At 34.9% G+C, this 23571-nt stretch overlaps 1 protein-coding gene across 1 annotated transcript; it reads right to left on the bottom strand.

Moving 5' to 3' along the window:
* Positions 1-10612: 10612 nt before the first annotated feature.
* On the bottom strand, positions 10613-12544 carry LOC123666886 (piggyBac transposable element-derived protein 4-like). Its single transcript, XM_045600908.1, has one exon. The coding sequence runs from the start codon at positions 12542-12544 to the stop codon at positions 10613-10615; it is 1932 nt and encodes a 643-aa protein (XP_045456864.1).
* Between the last annotated feature and the right edge of the window lie 11027 nt (positions 12545-23571).

Below are 23571 nucleotides of genomic sequence, written 5' to 3'. Positions count from 1 at the left end.
ACATTGCCTGAGACTCATTCAATACCCTCGTCAAATGTTCAACCACCAGAGGATGAGGAAACACAATTATCAAAAGAGAAAAGACCTATAACACCTGAAGATCAGTTGATAAAGCCATTCAGCCAAGTATCTCAGTTGGACGAATCAATTCCACTTCAGGAAATTGTAACTGTTCCCCAAATATCACAACTCAAAACAAGACATACTTCTAGAAAGAGGCATTCAATTATAATAACCAGCACCCCCATGAAAGATGCTTTAGAAGAAAAAGAACAAAAAAGAAAGAAAACACAGCATATTAAAGTCAATGAAAAGATTAACAGTAAAAATAGAAATAATAAATGCGTGAAGAATCTGAAAGCATTTGAAAATGATGCATGCAAAAAAATTTATAATAAAAAAGTCAAATCGAAGAATGAAGAAGAGTATTTTTGTCTGATCTGTAACGAAAAATATGTACAACCAATCACCGAAGACTGGATAATGTGTTATAAATGTAGATTATGGGCCCATGAGAAGTGCACAAATGGGGAAAGCACTTCGAAGGGCTTTTTATGTGATTTTTGCGCTAGTTAGATTGTGTCCGGGATTACCCCGCTCAGTATCCGTAATTACCCCACATCATGTGGGGTAATCCCGAACACCAGATGTTTAGTTTTTTTATTATAACTTGTTTAAATTCAAAAATTTATAACTGTTGATTACAAAAACGTAAGGTTGATTAGTATAACTAAAGACTGATTAATAAATAACTTTGATAACTTAATTTGGTTTCGTTTTATTTTATTTTTTCCTTAGGTGTTCGCAATTCCCCCACCCTCCCCTAATTATTGAAAGAGTCTAGGTTAAGCTACAAGCGGGATACAACATGTGCACCGTGCCAAGCCAGAGCTAAGACTGCCTTAGTCGCGGGTGCACCGTTCGTTTTATACATGTCAGAATAACTCGAGTAATATAATGAGTGAGGGTAGGTGACTATCGAACGATGTGCTATGAATCTGTTGTTTATAAATTCCTTGCTAATTTCGTACGACAGCGCAAGTGCCGACATATATTTAATGTTGTATTACTAGTCAATGTAATTGAAGTCAGTTTTTTTCATTTCTGAGCAAACATTTAGATGGCTATACAGCTTTTTTCAAACATACTTTTACACCACATGACAAAACTCATCGAGAGCAAGAACAATTAATCAACAAAACATTTTAAAAAATGTGTGACCTGACTCCTTTTTTCCTTCAAATAGTATATAAAAGCGGTATACATAAAGGACAAATGTAACTGTCAAATATTTAGTTAAGCATCTTGATAACACATGTTTGTAATTAACAAATTTTATAACCAAACCTCTATTGTTAAAACTTCATACATCATAATTAAACACATTTGGGCCTGTTTCACCAGCTGTAGATGGTGGTCCATCCAACATATAAAAGATTTATGATTTATGATGTGATTATTCATTTTTACCATCGAATTCTACTATATTTAAGACTTATTTCTAATCACAAAAGTGAATCTAACCGGCGTAATTTATTAATTGGGGAGAAATAGATCCTAACAGTCTGTTTTACCTCCTGCTGATTCATAACTTACTAGCTTATATGCAGGATAAACTTTAAACACAACCAGTAATACTGATCCATAACAATATTACTTCATTTATCTATAATAATGAGCCATCAAGGTAGACACTAATACATTCACAATAATTAAACCAGGGTACAAACTAATTGAGTGTTACTTCAATAAGAGGAACATACCGCTTACTTGAAAGTGTTTCATTTCAAAATTATGTTAAACATCTGTTTCTATCTACAAATACTAAATAAAAAAATTAAACCAATAAATATATCTACTAATAACTTTAAAAAATTAACAATAAAAATTAGGAATAAAAAAAATAACCAAATTTAATTAATTCAACAAAATCAAAATAAATACGACAAAACTAAAACTGATACAATAACAATCATAACAAGTGAACATCATTAAACTAAAATTTTATGAGAATTACAAAATAAAATAAAATTTTATAATAAATATTTATAATAAAACTAAAGAATATTAGAGTTGTAATAGAAAAAAAAAGAGAAAAAAAGAGCAACTGTTGCACATCATTAGTAATACAGCAATTTGATAAAATAAACTTTTACCATTCTAAAATCTAAAATCTAAAAACAGCAATGAGCTGGCAGTCGTTAACTTTTCAAACACTTTAGGGTAGTTTGAGAAAATATCTATTACAATGCTATTAGTGACTTCTAAATTGTGAATTGTGTTATAAACTCCTTAGTGATCAGTTAAGCGGAGAAAACTGGCCTAATTTTGACTTTGCACCTATAATTTTAAAAGTAGGTTTTATATGTTGCTGTGATAATTTAGGAATGAAAAAATTTAATCTAGATAAAATTTTAAGTGTCTCTTTCATTATTAAGTTAGTCTAATAAATATTAAATGTTCAACATTAATATATTATATTTAGCATATAAACGACATTTTGGCGCAATGGTCACAGCACTGGTTTGTGGCTGTGCACTGGCAGTTGTGGGTTCGGTCCCCGCACATGACAAACATTTGTATTAGCCATACAGATGTTTGCAGTGCTTTGGGTGTTTGTGCAGTACTTATGGGGGAAAAGGCATATGCCCAGAGGGATGTTACAGGCCGAAGCAATGGGAATTATAAAACATGTAATAAATGTTACAATGCTAATTAGAAACAGCCATTATCAACTTAAAGCTAATTTTTTATAAATTACATTTTAATTAAATGAAACCTTACCCATCTGTATATTGATCAATCGATTCAGCCTGTAACATCCCACAGCTGGGCATAGGTCTCTTTCTCCATATAGTAAAAGATACATATACAAAATTAAATAAGTACTCCATTCAATTGGGCTTCAAAAGCACTGTAGAACCCTTATTTCAAAAATTAAAATTATATTTGTCCTATTTAATTAATTACAGTTAAATTGAAGCTACCACCGATTCGGAATGCAGATTCTGCAGAAAAGAATCGGCAAGAAACTTTACAGTTACTATTATAAATAGCAAAATGAGTTTTTTTATGAAATTAGTCATATACTTCCCTTGAAAATCATAGAGAACAGTGATCAGCTTTTTCTCTACAAATAATTAACGACTCGGTAGACTCTGGGTACCTGCTAAGTAGAACATCGCACAGGTGCCTCAGTTACGGCACCCGATCTCAGCCAGCATTTACCACCTCTATCTCCAGGACAAAGTACTGTGCCATTTCATTTATCGTAAGTAAAAAGTATGTAAGTCATTAAATATATAATATAGCTTAATAATAAAAGAGATCCACTTACAAATAAATCTTAATATATCACAAATATTCTTAAATATAAAAAATTAAAAATTAATTGAATGGTTTAACAAAAAAAAGCCTTTAGAACTGTCACACTCACAACAAGATTGATTCCAAAAATGTACTATAAAATCCAAAAATTATTTGATAGTTGATACTAAATTATTAAGAGTATAATATACATTTAAAACATCGATTTAATGCTAAATTATATCTGATAATATTTGCAGTTTTCACTGTTATTAACAAAGAGGTTATTAACTTATATACTCTTTGTTATTAATTGGTTGTGGTTATTAACAGATAACCTATACAAGTATACAAAAAGCAAAGACAACAATTGATGCCAAGAACACCTACCCCACCCCAGCCTGCAAAATAATGATACTTGTAATAAAAAAATACTAATCGATAGATTTTCAATCGCTCAATTCAACTACGTTGTCCTTTTAAATTGCTCACCTTAAATTATTTAATTAAAAATCAAAAAAGTCGTTGAAAAATATTCATCTAACAATAATTTCAAACTCCTATATCTTTTGATGTATACAATATTTTAAATTGCTCAAAGTGTTAAAAAACTGCTCAAGTTGCATTTATAATTGCTCAAGTATAGTTTAGAACAGATCCACTTTCCTTAATAGTTCGAACAAATTTAACGTTTATATCTTAAGGCAGGTGAGCGCTACGCATGCGCATAGACAATGATGCGAAGCAAAAAACTATATATATTTATTTAAAAATTAAGGAGTTATTAAAATGTTCTTTATTGTTTACAGCTTTAATTGTGCATCTAAATATCTTGAGTTAATTAACTGGTGCGAACATTTTCTTTTTAAATTCTGTAATCGATTATAGTTGAATCGATACCCAAATTATTTGATGACAACTATTTTTCTCCGCTTCTAGATTCAGAATTGAGCTGATATTTTATATTTTAAAATAAAAAAAATGACCAATTTTTTAAACAATATCTCTACTCATTACATTTTGGCCCAAAAGTCCCCATCTCCTTTATGAAGTATTTAAAAAATTAGTAATACTAATATTACTATACTAATAGTATAAATAGAAAAATATTTTTATATCTCGTGCTGTCGTAGGTAATTAGCAAAAGATTTATAAAAAAGAGATGCACCGATTACGCCACTTAGCACATGGTTCGATACTCACCTACCCTCACTTATTTTATTACTCGAGTCACTCTGACGTGCATAAAACGTCCGGAGCAACCGTGGCTAAGGCAATCTTGGCTCTGGCTTGGCACGGTGCACTTGTTGTATCTTGCTAGTAGCTTAACCTAGACTCTTCCAACAATTAGTTTTTGTAAACGAATTAAGTGTTACATATTATATTACGACCAATACCTAATTTAAAAAGGCAGGGCGGGCAACTCGAGCAGTCCAGAAGGTGAACGTTGGTAAGCATCTCAAAGGGGCCTCCTTAAGTCTACACCTAGCTCGAAAGTCCTAGGAACTGCTTTGAGTTTCTCCCTTCACCACACGATTGATCCAGCACCCACACGGTGAATCCATCGAATGCTAAGAAGTTAGTCTCCCCCTGTTAACAAATAATTATTTCGTGTTATATTACATTATTATTAACCAGTATCACCTCATTCTTACATGTTCATACTCTTAAGTTTTTATTTTTTATTTTTATTCAAATCTCCACATAAGTAAATTGTGTGTTTGATATTATTTGTTAAAATTTAAAGTCCAATAAAGTTTTATTATGATTTATTATTGTTGCTATTAATTTTAGCAACTGGAAGAGGTTCGTCAAGTCGGTTCTTACAAAAAGGTTTTGTCACTAAATACCTCATAAATATCATTATCAGCTCCATAAATATATATATGTATATATATATATTATGTAGTATATATGTATATATTTGTTTATGTATATGTATGTGTATGTATATTGTGTGTATATGTATATTTACTTCTGTTAATATCATATTGCTTGTTAACTATATGCCAATTCTTTATCAACTGTTTGTACACTTCCCTACCGCTTCTCTTTTTCTTGCTATGTCCTATGCCCAAAGGTTGTCTGGAAGAAATCGCTCTTAGTGATAAGACCGCCATTGTACATCTTTCTTTTCATGTATCACTTTTGTTGTAATGTTTCTTTGTGGTGTACAATAAAGATTATTTATTATTATTATTATTACAAGGGAACGATGATGGCCGGCAAGAATGTCGCCGATATAGTGGTCGTCGTGGAGACTTTGCCCACTAAGGAGGCTATGGAAGAGCTGTCAAGTAAAATAAGTTATATTAAACAATTTATTAGGATCGTTACAATATGAAATTAAATTATCAACAATTATACGTAAAATTTGAAGTATTTTTTCTTTCGTTCAAAAGACTTTAATCCAGTTTCCAGTGGTCCAAACCCGAAACAACATGAACGATTAGTATTGTGCTCTGTGATAACCATACTTCATCCTAGGTGATAACGAACGATCATAGATACCAGGGCTGCCAGGTGTACGATTTTAATCGTACTCATACGATTTTTTTGTATTTTTACTCATGTACGATCGCTAGACTAAGATCGTACGCAAAATGTACGATTTTTATATTCCTATTACCTGGAAACATTTCATAATTAAAGAAACGTTATCCACCGATTTGCCTTAACTACCTAATGCGTGCCTAGATCTTTTACTTGAATGATGACTCTTTGAAATAGCATATAAAGGCTGTATTTCGGAAATAATTGTGACTTGAAAAAAAAAACACATTTTGAAATAAATAAAAAACAATTTGAAAATTATAAAACAATTGCTCAATCTGCTTTAAATTTGTTATGTTTTCCCCATTACAGTACAGATTGTGAACGAGCATTCAACGAAGTTAATTTAATTAGAACAAAACATAGAAACAGTTTATCCAATGATACTTAAGGGTACATTATTAGGCAAGCAATTATAATAAGAAGAAACGTAAATTATACGAAGTTTAAGTCAACAAATGTTTTTGTTAAAAAATATGACCGCAGAAAATTTTGTATGAGTGTAACAAATAGTTTTATTGCATTTATTTTCTAAAACTAAGTGAATTTTGATAACTTATATTAAAAAATTAGTTACTTAGTCTTAAAAGGCTGTACGATCTTTTTATTTCAAAATTTCCTTGGTATACGATTTTTTTTGTAGTTGGCGTACGATCACACTTTTTTTGCACCTGGCAGCCCTGATAGCTACCTAATACATAATACACTTGACACTTGTAATACACTCTTACACATAACTGATTTCATTCTTGCAAATTGGAATGTATATCGTCGATTCGTCGTACAAAGAGTATATAAGGTAGCAATTAATTACCTAGTTCTCGTTAGAATTTATATTCTGGACTTGTGGCGTAGATATAGTTGTTTTGGTGTAAATCATATGAAGATGTACTTAGTTCAACCTTGATAACTCCCTTATATTTGTTAAGGTACAAAGACTATTATTTTTCCTTAGAACATTAAATATTCACTTCCAATGAGGTCCAGTGACGCTATATTTAATGCAAGATTTTACTTTTATACTGATTTTACAGATTCTGCGTATTAGATTCTATTTCTTCAATTTTAATTTTTTATAACTGCGACTTAGGGAGTCCTTTTGTAGCCTACTTGAATAAAACAGTTATTGCTCTTTAATGTGATGTTTCGATCTCTGGACATCCTTAGCTTTATTAGGATTTAATGGAATTTGAGCCTTGTACAATGGACTAAAATTCAGTTAAAAAGGGAGTGGACGCTTTTTCCATACATTGATTCTTGTCCCTTCTCCCTTAACCTAGACACATGTGATTCTTGATATATTTTAATCATTCTTGCAGCTTTAATTTTAATTGTTGCTTTACAAGTTTTTAAAAAATAAGGCTCTAGTGCTTTTTTCTGATCAATAAAACACGTCATGAGTGATACTTTTCAGTTCAAAAGGTCATGGATGTTTGCGTGCCGTTTTTATTAAGTCTTCACATTCTTCTGGAGTTTCTGCGGTGTGTTTATTTTTCAAATTGTGATCATTTGGCTGTTAAGAGTGGTCATGTATAGGAAATACGTATTTTATAGATTTAAACAAGCGAAATATATGAACTAATAGATATAAAAATAAATTATCATGAGGTAGTTTTTAATTTGACCAGAACATCCATTACTGAAAATTATAAGATGCTTATTGGTAATACTGTGTTCATTTTAATATTTTGATAAAAGAGATGTCACATCACGTTGCCCCTTTTATTCCCCCTGTGTTTCGAGGTATAAGTTCATGCATTCTTTATTTTACTTATACATTTACTTACACTTATTTTGTTAATTTATTTCCTACATTTACATCAAATCAACTTAATTGTCATTGATTGTGATAAATAGAGGATGCTAGTTTCTTTTAAGGTTGACATTGTGTTGGCACTTATTACTGCTTGATAAATATTTACATGTATTTGTTGTCATATGTACATGTTGATTTGTTTGTATGAAGATTTTGTTTTTTTTTTTATATCACTAGTTTGGCAAACAAGCATACGGCTCACCTTAAGAGATTACCGTAGCTTATAGACGCCTGCAACACCAGAAGTATCGCAAGCGCGTTGCCGACCCAATCCCCAATCCCCCAGGAGCTCTGGTCACCTTACTCATCAACAGGAACACAATAATGCTTGAAAACAGTATTATTTAGCTGTGATCTTCTGTAAGGTCGAGGTACTACCCCAGTCGGGCTGCTCCAGATTTTGAGCAGGAAATTCCTGCTGTGCCCTACCTCAGTTAAAACTGTACCTCCAAAAAACTTGTACTTCCAAATTCTCAAAGATAGTCTTAATCAAGGTTACATATTAATAATGCCTCCAAATTTTACATTATATTTTTCTAACAATATAATGTACATTCTCTAGAATATTGTTTGTTTGATATAAATAGTAATAATCACAGTGTAGCGAGAAGCAATAACAAAACAGTAACTCCAATTTCGATTGTGCAAAGTAAATGTCTCTTTTTTTGGGTTATGGTATTCGCATGTATAATAAAATTCAGTGGAATGTTACGATATTTAAATTATCTGAGAATAAATTTAAAGTTTCTATTAAAAATAAATTTATAGATAAAATTATATTATTCAGTGCAGGATTACACAGATGATAAAGATGTTTTGACCTAGTGACACTGTACTTCAAGCAAGATATTACCAAATATGTATGAAAACACAGTTTATACTTGTTTTTAAAGTAACTGCAGAGTTTCTTGCCAGTTCTTCTCGGTATAATCTGTGTTCTGAACTGATGGTAGCTTCACTTTTAAAGATAATAATCACTTGAAAATTTTAATTTGCAAAATGATAGTTTGAAGGTGTTTTTGAGGCCTATTTGATTAAAGATATGTTTGATTTGATGTTTTGAATTCCTTGATAATTCTAATAACAATGTGATTACTTTTACTGTGTGCTATATGGTATCCAATGTTTAAACTATATACTATCTGTCGGTAATCTCAAGGGACTGCAAAGGAGCCCTAAACTTGCTTTCAGGTCTTTCTATCAATTTCTCATTTACTATCTATGGTCTAGATTCTGTCATAATCAAGGGTATGTTAGTCTATACAGGTTTGTGGAGTCTCTGAAATTCCCTTTACAAAATAAACGAATGTAGTATTTCTAGTATACTGTGAATTTGTTATTTCTATCATTCTATGCCTAGAATTTTTTTAATATAAAATGAATCATCAGGATCTGTTTTGAAATTATTTAATAAAATTAATTGTATCAAAGTAATTTGATTCAGAGCAGTCTCAATATACACAGCTGTTTGGTTTCTGGTGAGTGAGACACTCTTGAAATAAACTTACAATTAATAAATAAATACGCTACGCTGTCTCCTATATGCCCAAAGGTTGTCTCGAAGAGGTCGCTCTTCTAGCGATAAGACCGCCTTTGTACACTTCTTTATTTGTAGATGTTATTGTGTTGATTGTTGTTGTGAATAAAGAGTATTATTATAAATGTACATAAATTGTAGGAGTTTTTGTCAGACTATAACGGAAATTGGTAGATGAAGGAACTGTGCTATGATCAAGTTGGTGTAGCAATTGCTTTCTGGTCTGAGGCTGTAGGTTTTATTCCCACCCATGAGTCTCGGTGATATATTTATAAATTTAGTATTTCTAAGTACATTTCTTATTAAAATAAAAATATGTATTAGCCAATGGTTTGACACAATGGTTGTACAACTTTCCTTTTGTTACACTTGAGTGAGACTAGAATTCAGACCAATCACACATCATTCGTGTCCTTGCTAATGAAATCAAGTCATGGTTATAGACTTAGTAGTGGCTGGGGCCACCTGTGTTGTCGCTTCTTTTGCGAAAAAATCTACTTTCTCATTCCCTATAATACCACTGTGAGCCGAAATCCAAGCCATCTCGACAAGGATGTTTTGTGCCGGACACCTAAGGAGCAGATGTCTAATTTTGAGAATAAAAGGGAACTTAAATTTAGACTTGAATGGATTATATAAAATACTCTGCATGTAGCTTCTGGAGTCCGAGCATATAACGGAGTTGTTTAATTGGTGTGACTCAATAAGCGAAAGAGCCTCTAAGATAGCCACAGCTTCTCCGGTAAAAACTTAGGAGGCAGGAGGCATTTTGCAGTTCAGAATTACATTAACTCTCGGAATCTAGACAGCTGATCCTATACATATCTGTTCAGTAAGTTTAGAAGAGTCTGTGAATAGCTTCACTTAGATATTGGCAAATCCTTCAGGGAGCCAAAGTAAAACAAGAAAAAGAAGAAGTTATCCAAAACAAACAAAGTTGTCTTTGAGAATAGACTATATTAACCAAAAAGAAAACAACAATTTATGTTTAAAATTACTTGAATTACTGATTATAATTACAATACAATAAGTGAATCCTATTAGATCTTTAAATTGGGTATATCAATTTTATTATTAAAAACTGTGAAAAAATTATTTAAAAATGAGTATCAATTGCTTTGTTGGCAACTCTTAGCACGTTGCCTGTCCGTGCATTATATATAATGCATTTTTGGCTGCTGCTGTGACGTCCGTGCTTTATCGATAATGCACGAGTCTATTCTTTTTGAATGGGGTTTTGTAGATTGGACGTGATAGCTACGTCTTTAATATTTTGCAGACGTATGAGCAGTGAATTGGGAATAATAAAACACCAATGTCCCGCGAATTTTTTTTTATTGATTGGTAACATGAATTGGGTTATTGAAAAGCATTATTATTTGAATAAAGTCCACTGGCAATTAGTGCGATTCGTTATAACATTGTAAGCAAAATGGTTTTTTACATGGAATGCACTCGGTTGTAACTTGTGAAGTCTTCTTCCTTGCATCAGTGGCTGTGAATCCGGATTCTTTCAGCTTTTTGTAGCAACTGGCACAACGTTTTTGCCAAATTTTTCCATTAGCTTTCTTGGGTATTTTCGTTAACTTGTGACTTGTAGGACGCAAAGAACTCGCAGAACTGGAACTTGAAAAGTTCTCAGTTTCAACCTTAAGTAATTTCTTTATAATGATTTGATGACCATCCAGAACCTTCAATTTTGACTGTGGGTGTAACTCGTTATAAATCAGAATGGCATTCACTACACTTATAGAAACAAGGTCCGCAGCAATTTTCTTATACCAAACAGAGGTTTTCCTCGCCGGCGAATTGTAACTTGCTAGCTGATCAGCCAAGTCTATGCCTTTCTTCCCTTCATTGTAGGTCAGCGCCATAGTAGGCTTCAAAACTCTTCGAAAACCAGTTGACATTCGCATTTCGTGGTCGTGACACGTCGACAACATAAGCACATCCCGTTTATCATGCCATTTTAGGATGGTCGCAAAGTTGTTCTGCTGCACAGCAATTTGGCCTTTTTCTAAACGTTGCTGAACCACTTCTCGGGGCAGTTCTCGACGGTTTTTGCGTATTGTTCCACATAAGTCAGTACCTTGTTCTTTTAGGTACCTTGCTAAAGGTATGCTAGTGTAGTAATTGTCCGTTATCAGGATTCTTCCTTCTTTAAGAAAATCTGTGCACAAACTAACAACAACTGACCCCGGTTTATCTAATCCAGCTATTTGGTCGTCTTGACCAGAATAAACGCGGTAACTCCAGGTATAACCACTGTCAGTACATAATTTATAAATTTTTGTGCCGTACTTATGAGATTTCTGTGGGTTGTAAGTTCGAAAAATAATTCTTCCCCTAAAACCAACCATCGACTCGTCGACTACTATACATTCTCCGGGGGTAAATATTTTTCGCCAGTTTTTTGTTAGTTTGTCGATGAGTGGCTGTATTTTATATAAACGGTCGCCTTCATTACGTGGTGCTTCGTTATCTACAAAGTGCCAGCATTTCAGTATCAGCGCGAATTTATTGTAGGACATATTTATCTCGTGAAGAAGTGGATGATAATATAATTTGTCCTTTTTCCAGTAGTTTTCGAGCATTGGAAAATGTATGAATCCCGTCAGTAAATAAACACCTAAGAACTTTCTCATTTCATCTCCTGTTATTGGTTTCCATCTCCTTAGACGACTGTTGGGCCTCAAATCATTCACTGTGGTTTGCAAAGCGTATCTGTTGGTTTCGACTACCATAAATTCAATTATGTCTTCATCGAAAATGTGGGTGAAAATCGTCCATAAGTCAGATTGACCAGAAAATAAGCGTTCCTGGCGTTTGCCTTCATTATAACCAGTAAAAAATTGCCGTGGCAAATTCCTTATCTCACTCTGCCATTCAGTACTAAGCTGGGGGATATGTGGAGCAGAAAAAATGGAATCAGCAGGAGACATATGCAAATCATCAGCAGGAGACATTTGCAAAGCATCAGCAGGCAAACCAGAACTACCAGCATTTACTTCATCCGGCTGAGAAAGAGACCTAGCAGGGTGGCATTCAAGCTCGTCATTATCAGAAGCAGAAGCGGTTATGTTACCCGATTGTGCAATAGCGGCGTTTACATTCTGTGTATTAGTAATATCAATAAATTGTTGAATACTAATCAGATCTTCCTCCACCGAAAGCATAGGGATATCTTGTGCATTATATACATATGTACCTGATTGTAAATCGTCTTCATCGTGTGAGTCCAAATCTTCTAGTTGGCGCGAGAATTCATCTTCGCCATCACTATCTTCCAAAATACGTCGCATTTGTTCATCAGATAGATGTTTTAGAGGCATTTTCACTTCAAAACAATAACAAGAACCAACGAAAAATTCGAATGATGTTTACCAACGAAAATATTCGTTTTAGCGGTAAAAATGACATTTATGACATATGACAATGAAAATTTTGAATGACATTGACAATGATATGAACGAAAAGCAATAATAAGTTCATAAAAATGTATTTATTTGTCTATGGACATAACAAAAATTTACATTAAACGTCCGTGCATTTTATGTAATCCATAATGTTCTAGCAACTACGTCTGTGCATTATTTGTAATGCACGGTATTCTAGTTGCCACGTCCGTGCATTAAAAATAATGCAATGCTGAAATTCAGTAAAATCAAAAGTTTTATTGAAAATCATTTGTAAATTCTTTGTAAGTACATAAAATGAAACAGTTTGGCCGAAAAAAAAAATTGGACGTTACGACAACCTTATCCAAAGTACTCTGGACAGGCAACGTGTTAGTTTAGAGCACATTGAGACATTGGATGCTTCACTCTTGTTTTAAATGCTATAAGTTTTTCACTTTTATTTACTTTGTCCCCCCGTTGCTGTATCAAGAATTGATAAAGTCTCTTATTGTACTATATAAAATGCCTCTAATAATTGTTAGATTGTAAATTCTACGAGTTGGTTGTATGTTGAGTTTAAGTTATTAGAGAAAAAGGATAAATATTTTTCTTTTTTTCTATCTCGACTATGGAATTTGCTTGCTCGATTTTCTAATAGTATGTATGAATAGGGTAGGAATGGTAAAATTCATCTCTGAAATGAAATCATAATGTAAAGTACCCGGCAATAAATATTGCACATCGACCTTTGGAAAGAGACAATCGGCTAATTTCGGCTTCGTAGAGCGTTATCTCTGTCACACGAAATACAAACAGTCCGGTATCTATTAGGAGCTGTTAAAACAATTATGAGTTTCTTCTTTTGATATTTTTTTTATTCTTTGTATGTATTAAATAAACCATTTTTTCTTTAAGTGTTGGCTTTAGGTTGGGGTCAAATAAAAATAAAAAAATAAAAAAAAATGTTCACATTATGTTTAAAATTACAGCTGTAGTGTATATAATAATAACCATTATACCTATTGTTAAAATGAGACATAGACATTTTAATAAAAATAATAATAATAATTCTGATCCTCATTACTTCCATTTCACTATCTGTGCTCTCAAAGTGGTCTATATGACTGACACTGTCAGCCGTATTTATCACTAGTCTATCAGTGTAATTGTCTAAACCGTGTTGAATGCTTCTATATTCATTCTCACATTTGATTGCATGATCGCAAACCTTTTTCCACTCTTCACCCCAATCATGTTTACTTTTTCAGTCAATAATGTTTTTACTGTAGTTTAAATCCATACCTACATTTCTAGAGGGTACATAGCCTTTCAGTTGAGACCATATATTTTCAATTGGATTGAATTCCGGGTGATATGGTGGCAATCGCAACACAGTATGCCCATGTTCGGCAAGTATTGTGTCCACGGAAAACTCTGTTTACCTCTCCTTGTGCTGACATATAATAGCGTAAATATGGGCTTTTGTTAATTTTGGATCAACTGGAATTTCGTGTCTGTTTAACCAGTTGATCATTTCCTGTTTAATGGTGTTTGAGTGGGGGGGTCTTTCAACATATTTGTTGTGATAGGGTGCGTTGTCGATAACTAGAACAGAATCTCTGGGTTATTTGGAATTAATTGATTAACCAACCATTTTTCGTAGTTATCATTATTCATTTCATTGTGATAGTCACCTGTAGTGTCCGTGGATTTATACGTTAAAAAGGCACCGGGTACAAAGCCTTTTTTATTTCCCGCGTGAACTAATATCAAACGTTGACCTTTTAAAATTGGCTTTTTTACTCCTTTTTTCTTATCATCACTCCAAGATTTCCCTTTAGTGTGGGATGTATGTATGTAGGATTCATCCATGTAGACGATATTTTTTCCTGATTCGCGATATTCGCGTATTTTATCAAGGTATTCCATTCGTTTAAGACCTACATTGTGCTTTTCCATTAGAACTTCGATTATCTTCCATTTTAGTGAATCGAAATCCCATCTCATGAAGTATTTTTCTCAACGTCTTTTCAGACCCATTGTAATTAATAGCTTCAGATAATTTAGCTTTTAATGATTTTATTGTTGGCAGTTCATTAAACCAAAAGTGAAAATCATACACCATTCTTCGAACAACATCATAATCAAAATCGTCCATATCCAAACGAAATTGCTTTTTTGGTCTCCCTTTTTTTTGGAGTACTGAAATTAATTTCAGCAGAATGTGTTTCAGTACTAACTTCATTTAATATATTGTTCAAAGTTCTTCTTGAAATTCCAGTGGCAATTGCAACTCGCTCTTGAATCTTCTTAACATAACAACTTACATTTTTATCTTCATTTTTTTTTAATCTGTCAGCTTCGGTTACAAAATATTTATAAACATTGTAGATAATTTCGCGTGACTGACCTCGTAAAGGTTTCCCTCTTTTTCCTAAAGATGTTATAGTACAACTTTAAATTATTTAAATTTGGGGGTGTTAACAACTAATTTTATATTATGAATTGGACGCGACCGCACTCTATCGCACTTGAACAACGACTGACAGTGAAGTTTTGTCAGTCATATAGGTAGTGTGCGACAGAGATAACGCTCTATGAAGCCGAAATTAGCCGATTGTCTCTTTCCAAACGAGGTCTTGTGCAAACGATTTAATTGTTACATAACGATCTGTAATTTGGCTAGGCAGGGCGGACAACTCGAGCAGTGGAGGTGAGTGTTGATGGACATCTCAAAGGGGATTTCCTTAAACCTACACCCAGGTCGCAAGTCCTAGGCACTGCTCTGAGTTACTCCCTCTGCCACACGATGGCCTCGGCACCCGCACGGTGAATCCATCGAATGCTCAGAAGTTAGCTCCGCTCTGTTAACTAATAACTATCCCGCGTTCCATGCTGCGTACCTTTCTACTAAAATAACTACCTTTCTGCTAAGTGATTCCTGTGTTATAAGAAATTGGTCATATCATAAATTGTGTTTACTTGTGCCAACATTGACCACGGAAGCCCACAGTAGACCGAGTACTTAGAGACGATGAGCGAGAGAAAAATACCTCATCCATTATATAAAGAAAAAACTTTACGAAATAGTAATATTGCCATGTCGATGTGCAATATTTATTGCCGGGTACTTTACACGTGTTTGTTTAATGTAGTACGGCAACTCATCATTGTAAATTTTGCAATAGCGGAATGCTAATTGTGAAATAAAAATGGAAATAGGAAAAAACGAATATAGATTTAAGAGATTAGGATGAATTAGGATTTAGGATTGGGAATAGAAAAAGAATTTAGAAAAAGGTTTAGGATCGATTAGGATTAATTAGGATTGGGAATCATGGTTTGGATGGATATAGGGCACTTATCTTTTCATGTTGCGAGGTGAGGCTTTGGCTGCGTCACAGCCCGGCATAAGATGGCGGCCGCGGCGTTTCGCGCGCCAGATGATGGTTTCATGATCTACTTGCAATTTGATACTTGATTACTTGAAGAATGGAGATTGGAGATAAAATAAAAGATGTCAAACTGAATTATAGTGTATTGCAAAATCACAATGATTTATAGTTACAAATCAATTGTTGCGCACGACGAGAAGAGAAATGGGAAAGAGAAAGATTACGTCAAATCACTGTCTTATATAGTATAGTAAACGTTCTTTCACATCACTCTATTGTCTATTGAACTCACAGCTTACACAAACACTTCACATTGACGACCGACAAATTAGGTATGGACCACACGATGTGAGCCGTTGCAGAGTTGCCACGCAATAAAAATGTCAGACGTAACAATACTTTTTGCATGAGCATCTGTAATCCACATACTCTTCGTATCCCCTTTTTGTCCAAAAAGGACAAAGAGATCCTGACTTACTCCTCTTAGGCACACATTTTATTTCAAATTAAAACTCGCGCTCCTGTACTTGTTTACTGCATGCTAATAAAGTGTAGTTCATTTTACTTGATATATTTAGGTAGCATAGATCTATTATTTATTATCTTTCCTTAATTTATAACTCAAGTCTACGATAGGGTACAATTTTTGGTACTTTACTTAAAGATGAATATTTTGACCAATTAAGTTCTTCGTCAATGTTAGATAAAACATTTAAAGATTGGATTCGTTCCTCTTCGTATGTGTCTTCGACTTGTATGCTCTCTGTGTGTACTGTAGATTCAGACAACCATTGCGGTCCTCCCTTGAGCTACTCTAAAACTATGATGGAGTGGGTTCATCCATTTTTAGGAATATCCAGAAGTCGTGATTATTTTTTCATATAAGCTTGGCTGCTAAGGTGGCGCCAAAAATTCAATTTGGTTTATAGAAATCTCCTTGACGATTGCGGCATCTCGACTCTTTCCGGCCAATTATATTATGTACATACAGTCTGTTGCACAAGAACTTACCGGCTACGTCTCAAAACTTACGGATCGGGGGTGGCAGAGAGTGATATTCTAGCAACCTAGAGATCAAGTTCTACGATGCAATGATCTTAACACCAAGGCAAGATATGTTTGTCAGAGTGCAGTAACTGTTGCACAAAGTGTAATGTGACACCTACGAGTAAATGAGCATATCGGTTCAACCGTGTAGCCTGCTAGACTAAAACGTGCCATAAGCTTCCAGCGAGTCGCGATACCTACGGGACGCGCTTATCTCGTCGGCTTATTCTACATCAATAATACAACAACACATGACATTATTGTTTTTATTTTTAATGGTAGACTCGTACAAGGCTTACATACTAAATACATTCATTTTCTTGTTCATCAGTTTTAACTTCTATTGTTGACTCAACGATCCAGTAGTCGTTGGGGTCTGGCTTGCTATTGCATATTTGCACCGCTCTCTTCCTGTTGATAGGGAGTCAACCCACTACTACCTGACTACTGACAACCTGACTACTTCATTGGCGAAGGAGTACCGTGGCAAAATAGACTTGCTCTGAGAAGGCAAGGAAATAAATACTTACAAAGTTTCTATTTTTAATTTTCAGTTAAATTTTCACTAGCAAATACTTCAGTAACCTCGTCCTACAATATCCTTTTTGTGTTTCGGTTTGAATAGTCGTCGCCGACATGTCCCACAACGCCCTTCTAGTCTTAAACTCGAAAATGAACCTCTGCTTATCAAAAGGTATAACGATGTACTTGTAATTTGAACACTCCATAAATAGTAACACGTCTATACAAGATCGTATAGTTCTTCGAATCTCAGTGGTCGCGGTGGCCAGCGCGTCACAGGTACGTCGCAATGACCTCATTTGCCACCGCGGCCTGACCTGGCCGCTGTGGCCTGGCCGCCAGTGCGCGCTTAGGCTTAAAGCAGGTGAGACTTGCCCAGGTACGCTAGATTGTCACGTAGAAGTCGACTAGCCTCTAGGATCGACGCATATACGGCTATTTGAACGATCTACACGGCCAAAATTATGTTCGATATTAATTCTAAACAGTTTTAGTCAATGAAAAAAAGGTAATAAATAGTATAAATGAAGACGTATTTATTACATAGAAGAGTAAGAGCGATACAAGAATAAATCGAGACGTATTTATTCAGAAATGTTCATCTTCGCTTTCTGAAGGATGGTCAAGTTCATTCTGATTCGCAGGCATAAGTAGAGCAATTGTTTCTGGCAAGAAAGAATTGAGTTTTCACTTTTTACACTTCTCGTACTACTTAGCAGAGGGTCCGAAGTCAAAAGAAGCCGGTTAAAAATGTCTGTTGCATTTTTTTTTTAGAAAATTTTCGAGTGAAGCCTGCGATACAACCTGAAATGCTTTTTACGCGCTTCCGTGGCCTCTTCGGAGAACTGCCCATATATATATATATATATACACTCGCGTGCAACTGAATCGACTCAAGCCGTATATTGGTATAAGAGTTCGATTTTTAGAAAAATGGCTTATCCGATTTTCTTGTTCTTTTTTTTGTTTGAAAGCCTAATCTTTTCTCTTAATAAATGCTATCCTAATGAGAAAAATCGGTTGAGTATTTATTGATAAAATTTAATTTGACAGAAATGCATAAAAAATGAAGAAAAATGAAAACAACAACATAATAATTAAAAAATTATTTTTGATAGAAGTAAAGAAAATTAAAATTTTCAATACTTTGTATTGCCTCCCCTAGCTTTTATAACGGCTTGCATGCGATTTTTCATTGATTTTATCACTTTTTTGATAAAATCTTGATGTATCGTATTCCATTCTTCCTCTAGCGTAGTTTTGAGCTCGACGATGCTTGATGGAGCCGTATCTCTAGCTCGCACCCTCCGTTTGAGCTCATCCCATAAATGCTCAATGCAATTCAGATCAGGACTGAGGGCTGGCCACATCATCGTCTCAATATGCACCCCTTAAAGAAACTGGCGAGTAACACTTGCTGTATGACACCGAGCATTATCATGCATCAATAGAAAGTCTTCTCCTATGTACCCTGCATAAGGTATAACATGATCGAGAAGAATGTTTTCCACGTACTTTTGAGCTGTTAGATCACCACTCCGACCACCACCAGGCACGAAAACAAGCTCGGTCTTCCCTTCATATGATATTCCAGCCCACATCGTGACTGAACCCTCGCCATATGCTACTTTTTCAGCGAAACAGCATTGCGAGAACTGTTCCCCTGGACGCCTGTATACTCGGTCTCTTCTGTCATTGCCATGGAGACACATTCTGCTGTCGTCAGTGAACAGGATGGAGCTCCATTGCTCAATAGTCCAATTGAGGTGTTCACGAGTAAATTAAGGTCGGGCTTGCCGGTGACCTGCGGTCAGTTTCGGGCCTCTGGCTGGCCGTTTAGGAGTTAAATTGGATTTCTTCAGCCATCTTCTAATTGGCCACTGACTGACAGCCACTCCTCGAACCCTTCTGAGCTCCTGTTGCACATCAACGCCCGTGAGATAACGATTTCTCAACGAAGTTGAGACAATGAAGCGGTCGTCCGTCTCAGATGTGCTCCGGTGTCTATTGGTTTGTGGTCTCCGAACGAAGCCACCGGTCTCTTGAAACCTTCTGTATACTCATGAAACAGCTGATTGGCTCATGTGAAGTTTACGAGCGACTTGCCTTTGATTATGGCCCGCTTGCAACAAATCTACAATTTGGACCGCTGCTTCTGAGGTAGTGTCCATTGGATCGCGATTAAAATACTGTGAGCTTAAGGAGATGTGTACCTGTCAACGCCTGACGAGTGATTGATAAGAAATATGGGTCATGTGAGCTCTTATACATGATTTAGTCTCGCAACTCGTGGGTACCGCAAAGGGTAATTTCTGTAACGCTCATGTTTGACCGTATTTATTTAAAAAGTTTTTTCATTGTTTATTTGAAAATGGCTATATTTATGAAAAAAAATATATGTCTTTGGAATAAAAAAAACTTTTACAAAAATCGGATAAGCCATTTTCCGAAAAATCAAATTTATATACCAATATACGGCTTGAGTCGATTCAGTTGCACGCGAGTGTATATATATATATCGGAGAGCCCCCCGACAATAATGGATTTTTTATTATAACTGCACTATTTGTCTATGGATAAGGATTTTTTGCATTGTTGGTGTCATAGGGTGCCAAGGGTAGATCGACATAAAAGTGAGCAAGTATCTAGGACATATTTGTGGTATTTTCCAGGGTCGATTATATGTCCTTTCGAAATCGTTTCTAGTATGATTTTCAATCTGTAAATTAGTTCATGAAACGCCTGTTATATCAAAAGCTAACTGAGGGTCCACGCAAAATCTTCTGCTCATGTTGCCGTCATTGGTGTTGCCGAAATTTGCCTTTCGTAATTTGACACTAATTTCCAGTTTCTGACTTCCAGTTTCGCGACTTCTGTTTTTCTCTCTTTGTATTTTTCTTACAGGCAATTTATAGTCAAGTAGAGAATGCTTTTAAAAAGACAAATACTCGCATGTAGAACCGAAAGCCCAAACTCGATAGCCTTAGCTCTTTTTTACATCTATACTCGGCGCGGCGAACCTTGATCCCTATGACACTAACAGCTAATGTCACCATATAACATTGTAGTGGCGTTACCATTAAATTAGGATCATATTGGGGGCGTCTAAAAATGCCATTTATAAATTTTACGTAGCTTTATACCAAGTACCGATACCTAGTAATGATATTCCGTTGATATTTTCAACGATTCTTAACATTTACAAGAAGTTCTCTCGATCTGAATTTATGTTTACGTCCTGCAAAACTTACGTCGTGTGACGTTAAAAAAATGTCGGTAATGGAAACGAATGCACATTTTTTTTCATACTCACATTTTAGTTCATATATTATGGAATGGAACAGAATATTACGATCATACCATTCATACATACACACATGATTATATTATACCCAAGAAAATTAAAAAATAACAGCTATAGGACAAAATGAAAGGAAACAAAATCTGTTTGACAATTATTTATTTACATACACAGGGTCAAGGGTGTAACAAAAGTAAGTGATAATACTTTAGGGTTTGCATGTGTTCCTTATATAGTTTACAGTGAAAGTACTCAGCGCTGAAAGCGAAATTTTTTTTTTGTGATTTGTATAGGCAAGCGCCACATGAGCTTCCCCATGCAAATAACAAATATTTTTTTTTATTTTTAGCGCTGTTACTTTGCCAGTGAACTCTATATAAGGGACACTACACACCCTAAAGTATTATCACTTACTTTTGTTACACTCTGTATTTTATTCTGAATCTGATAATGACATGAGTGTTTGCGTCTCAGACTCGGAATCTGAACTGCAACTGCTGTCACCTACATTTATCAATAATGGTTGATCTTCAAGAGTGTCGTATCGCACATCTCGATCCCAATCATCGTAGCAAAGTTTTTTGGTCTTTTCTACGACTTTCCTCCAATTATCCGGAGTCACTTCACTACAACCTTTTTCTAATAATGTCATCATTTTATTGGCTGTAAATGGCGGAGTGGTGTTAAGCCTGGCTGCACAACCTGAAACAATATTTACTTTGAGTATGATGCAAAGTAAAAGAGTGAGATTGAAGTAAAAGTACATATGTAATTTGTACATAAAAGTTAAAATAAATACAAACCCACCTTTGATTTGTGCCCATATCATCTCAATGGCATTATATTGGCAGTGGTATGGCGGTAACCGAATCACTGTGTGACCTTTAGATTTTGCCCTTTCATCCAAAAAATATGTCCGCTTTGTTTGGAGTTTTTGTAAGTTTAATAATCTGACCAACTCTTTTTTTAACAGTTGACTGTCAGCCTCCACACCATTGCGTTGCAGCCACTCTAGTATTTCACCTGTGTTACTGTTGCTGGTGGGTGGTTTGTTTACTTGTACGGAATGGTATGGGGCGTTGTCCATCAAAATATGGTGGGGCTCATGCAGATTATCCAAAAGTTTTATGAACCATTGCCTAAAATTTTCAAAATTCATCTCTTCGTGATAATCTGTAGTTTTGACTGATTTGAAGGCCCACAAGCAATTAGGCACAAACCTTTGGCTGTACCAGCGTGGCAGATAATCAAACTCATGAATGACTCTTCACCAAGGCCTCATACAAGGCCCGGAGAGCTTTAAAGTTGTCAAAGCCGACCGATTGCCGTAATATGAAGCCAAGATTCCGGTACGCTTTTTTGCATACCCCGACTTACTTACTTTTGTCTTTATGATTTACGTCTCATAACCACATCGTATCTTTCAATACTCAAGCGAAATGGGCCTTCAGGTTGTTGACCTGCATATATTTCTAAGTTGAACGTGTACGGGTAGTGAACGTCCACGAAAGCAAAAACCTTCACTCCATATTTTGCCGGCTTGCTTGAGATATGTTGCCTGAAAGAACAGCGTCCCCTAAAAGACAAGAGCTGTTCATCCAACGTCATTTCAGCACTTGGAATAAAATATTTCTGAAATTTTATGAGAAACAAATATAAAAACTCTTAATGGAGCTAGTTTATCTATAAAAGCACGAACTGGGCGATCTCTAATTTCATCAAAGCGCAAAGTCCGTGTCAAAAATTTAAATCTTTGTTCAGACATAGTCAAGTAAATAGTATCAATTCCTGTATGCTTTAAGTGCTCAAATATTTGGGCAACGCTCAATCGGCCTATTTTCATCACCCCAGCCATCAGTAAATTCCGATGTAGCCTCTCATTTCCATTGCGTTTGTTTGTTTACCATCTCTCTCTCTCTCTCTTGCATATTTATTCTGTATACATAGTCTATTTTTATATTTGTATATTTTGTACGGAGATCTATTATGTTATTATCTAAAAATAAGGCAAAGCAGACTTGCGGATTAGTTTTTTGTCTGGCTATTCCTTTAGGACCAGGGGCACCAACGACAATATTATGTTGATGAGTTCTTCCACTATTCAAAGGACCAGTTTTTGACCACATAGTATTATCTACGCCAGAATAAAAGTTAACGCCTCGGTTTCGTTGATATGGCTCAATATCTTCCGATTCAGAATTGCTTGCCTCACCTGGAAATTCTTCGCCTTGCTCGGACTCCGATAGATATTCCTGCTCTTCAAGGTGATCATCTTCGGCATTTGAACTTGAATGATCTTCGTATATTTCATTCTGATCATCTTCTTCAGCTAGCCACGCCTCTATATGAGCTTAGCGCCGATCATCCATTGTTATTCTAAAAATGTACATATTATTTTGTATTGTGTTATACGCGCACTTTAAATACGCACAATAGTAAAACGACTATATTTATAAAGAATCAATCATAAAAAAAAACAATTGAAAGAAAAATAATTATGTTTAAATTACTTTCACAATTGGTCGCGCGGCATACAGGTGTAATCCACGAACTTTACGGGCCTTTTGCGACACTACCACACGCGACTGGCGCTCGCGCAGCACTGAACGTGTTCCTTAGTTATTCAACTTAAAATACCTAGAAACGCTCGTCATTTAATTTGGGAGTTTTTGAGAAATTTTAGATTTAATATGTGT

The sequence above is a fragment of the Melitaea cinxia genome, chromosome 27, assembly GCF_905220565.1.
Source record: "Melitaea cinxia chromosome 27, ilMelCinx1.1, whole genome shotgun sequence".
NCBI classification, from domain to species: Eukaryota; Metazoa; Arthropoda; class Insecta; order Lepidoptera; family Nymphalidae; genus Melitaea; species Melitaea cinxia.
This window is presented reverse-complemented; position numbering and strand designations above follow the sequence as displayed.

What these genes read in the sequence shown, in the direction of transcription:
- LOC123666886 (XM_045600908.1), bottom strand. Translation starts at nt 12,544, where the DNA reads ATGCCTCTAAAACATCTATCTGATGAACAAATGCGACGTATTTTGGAA.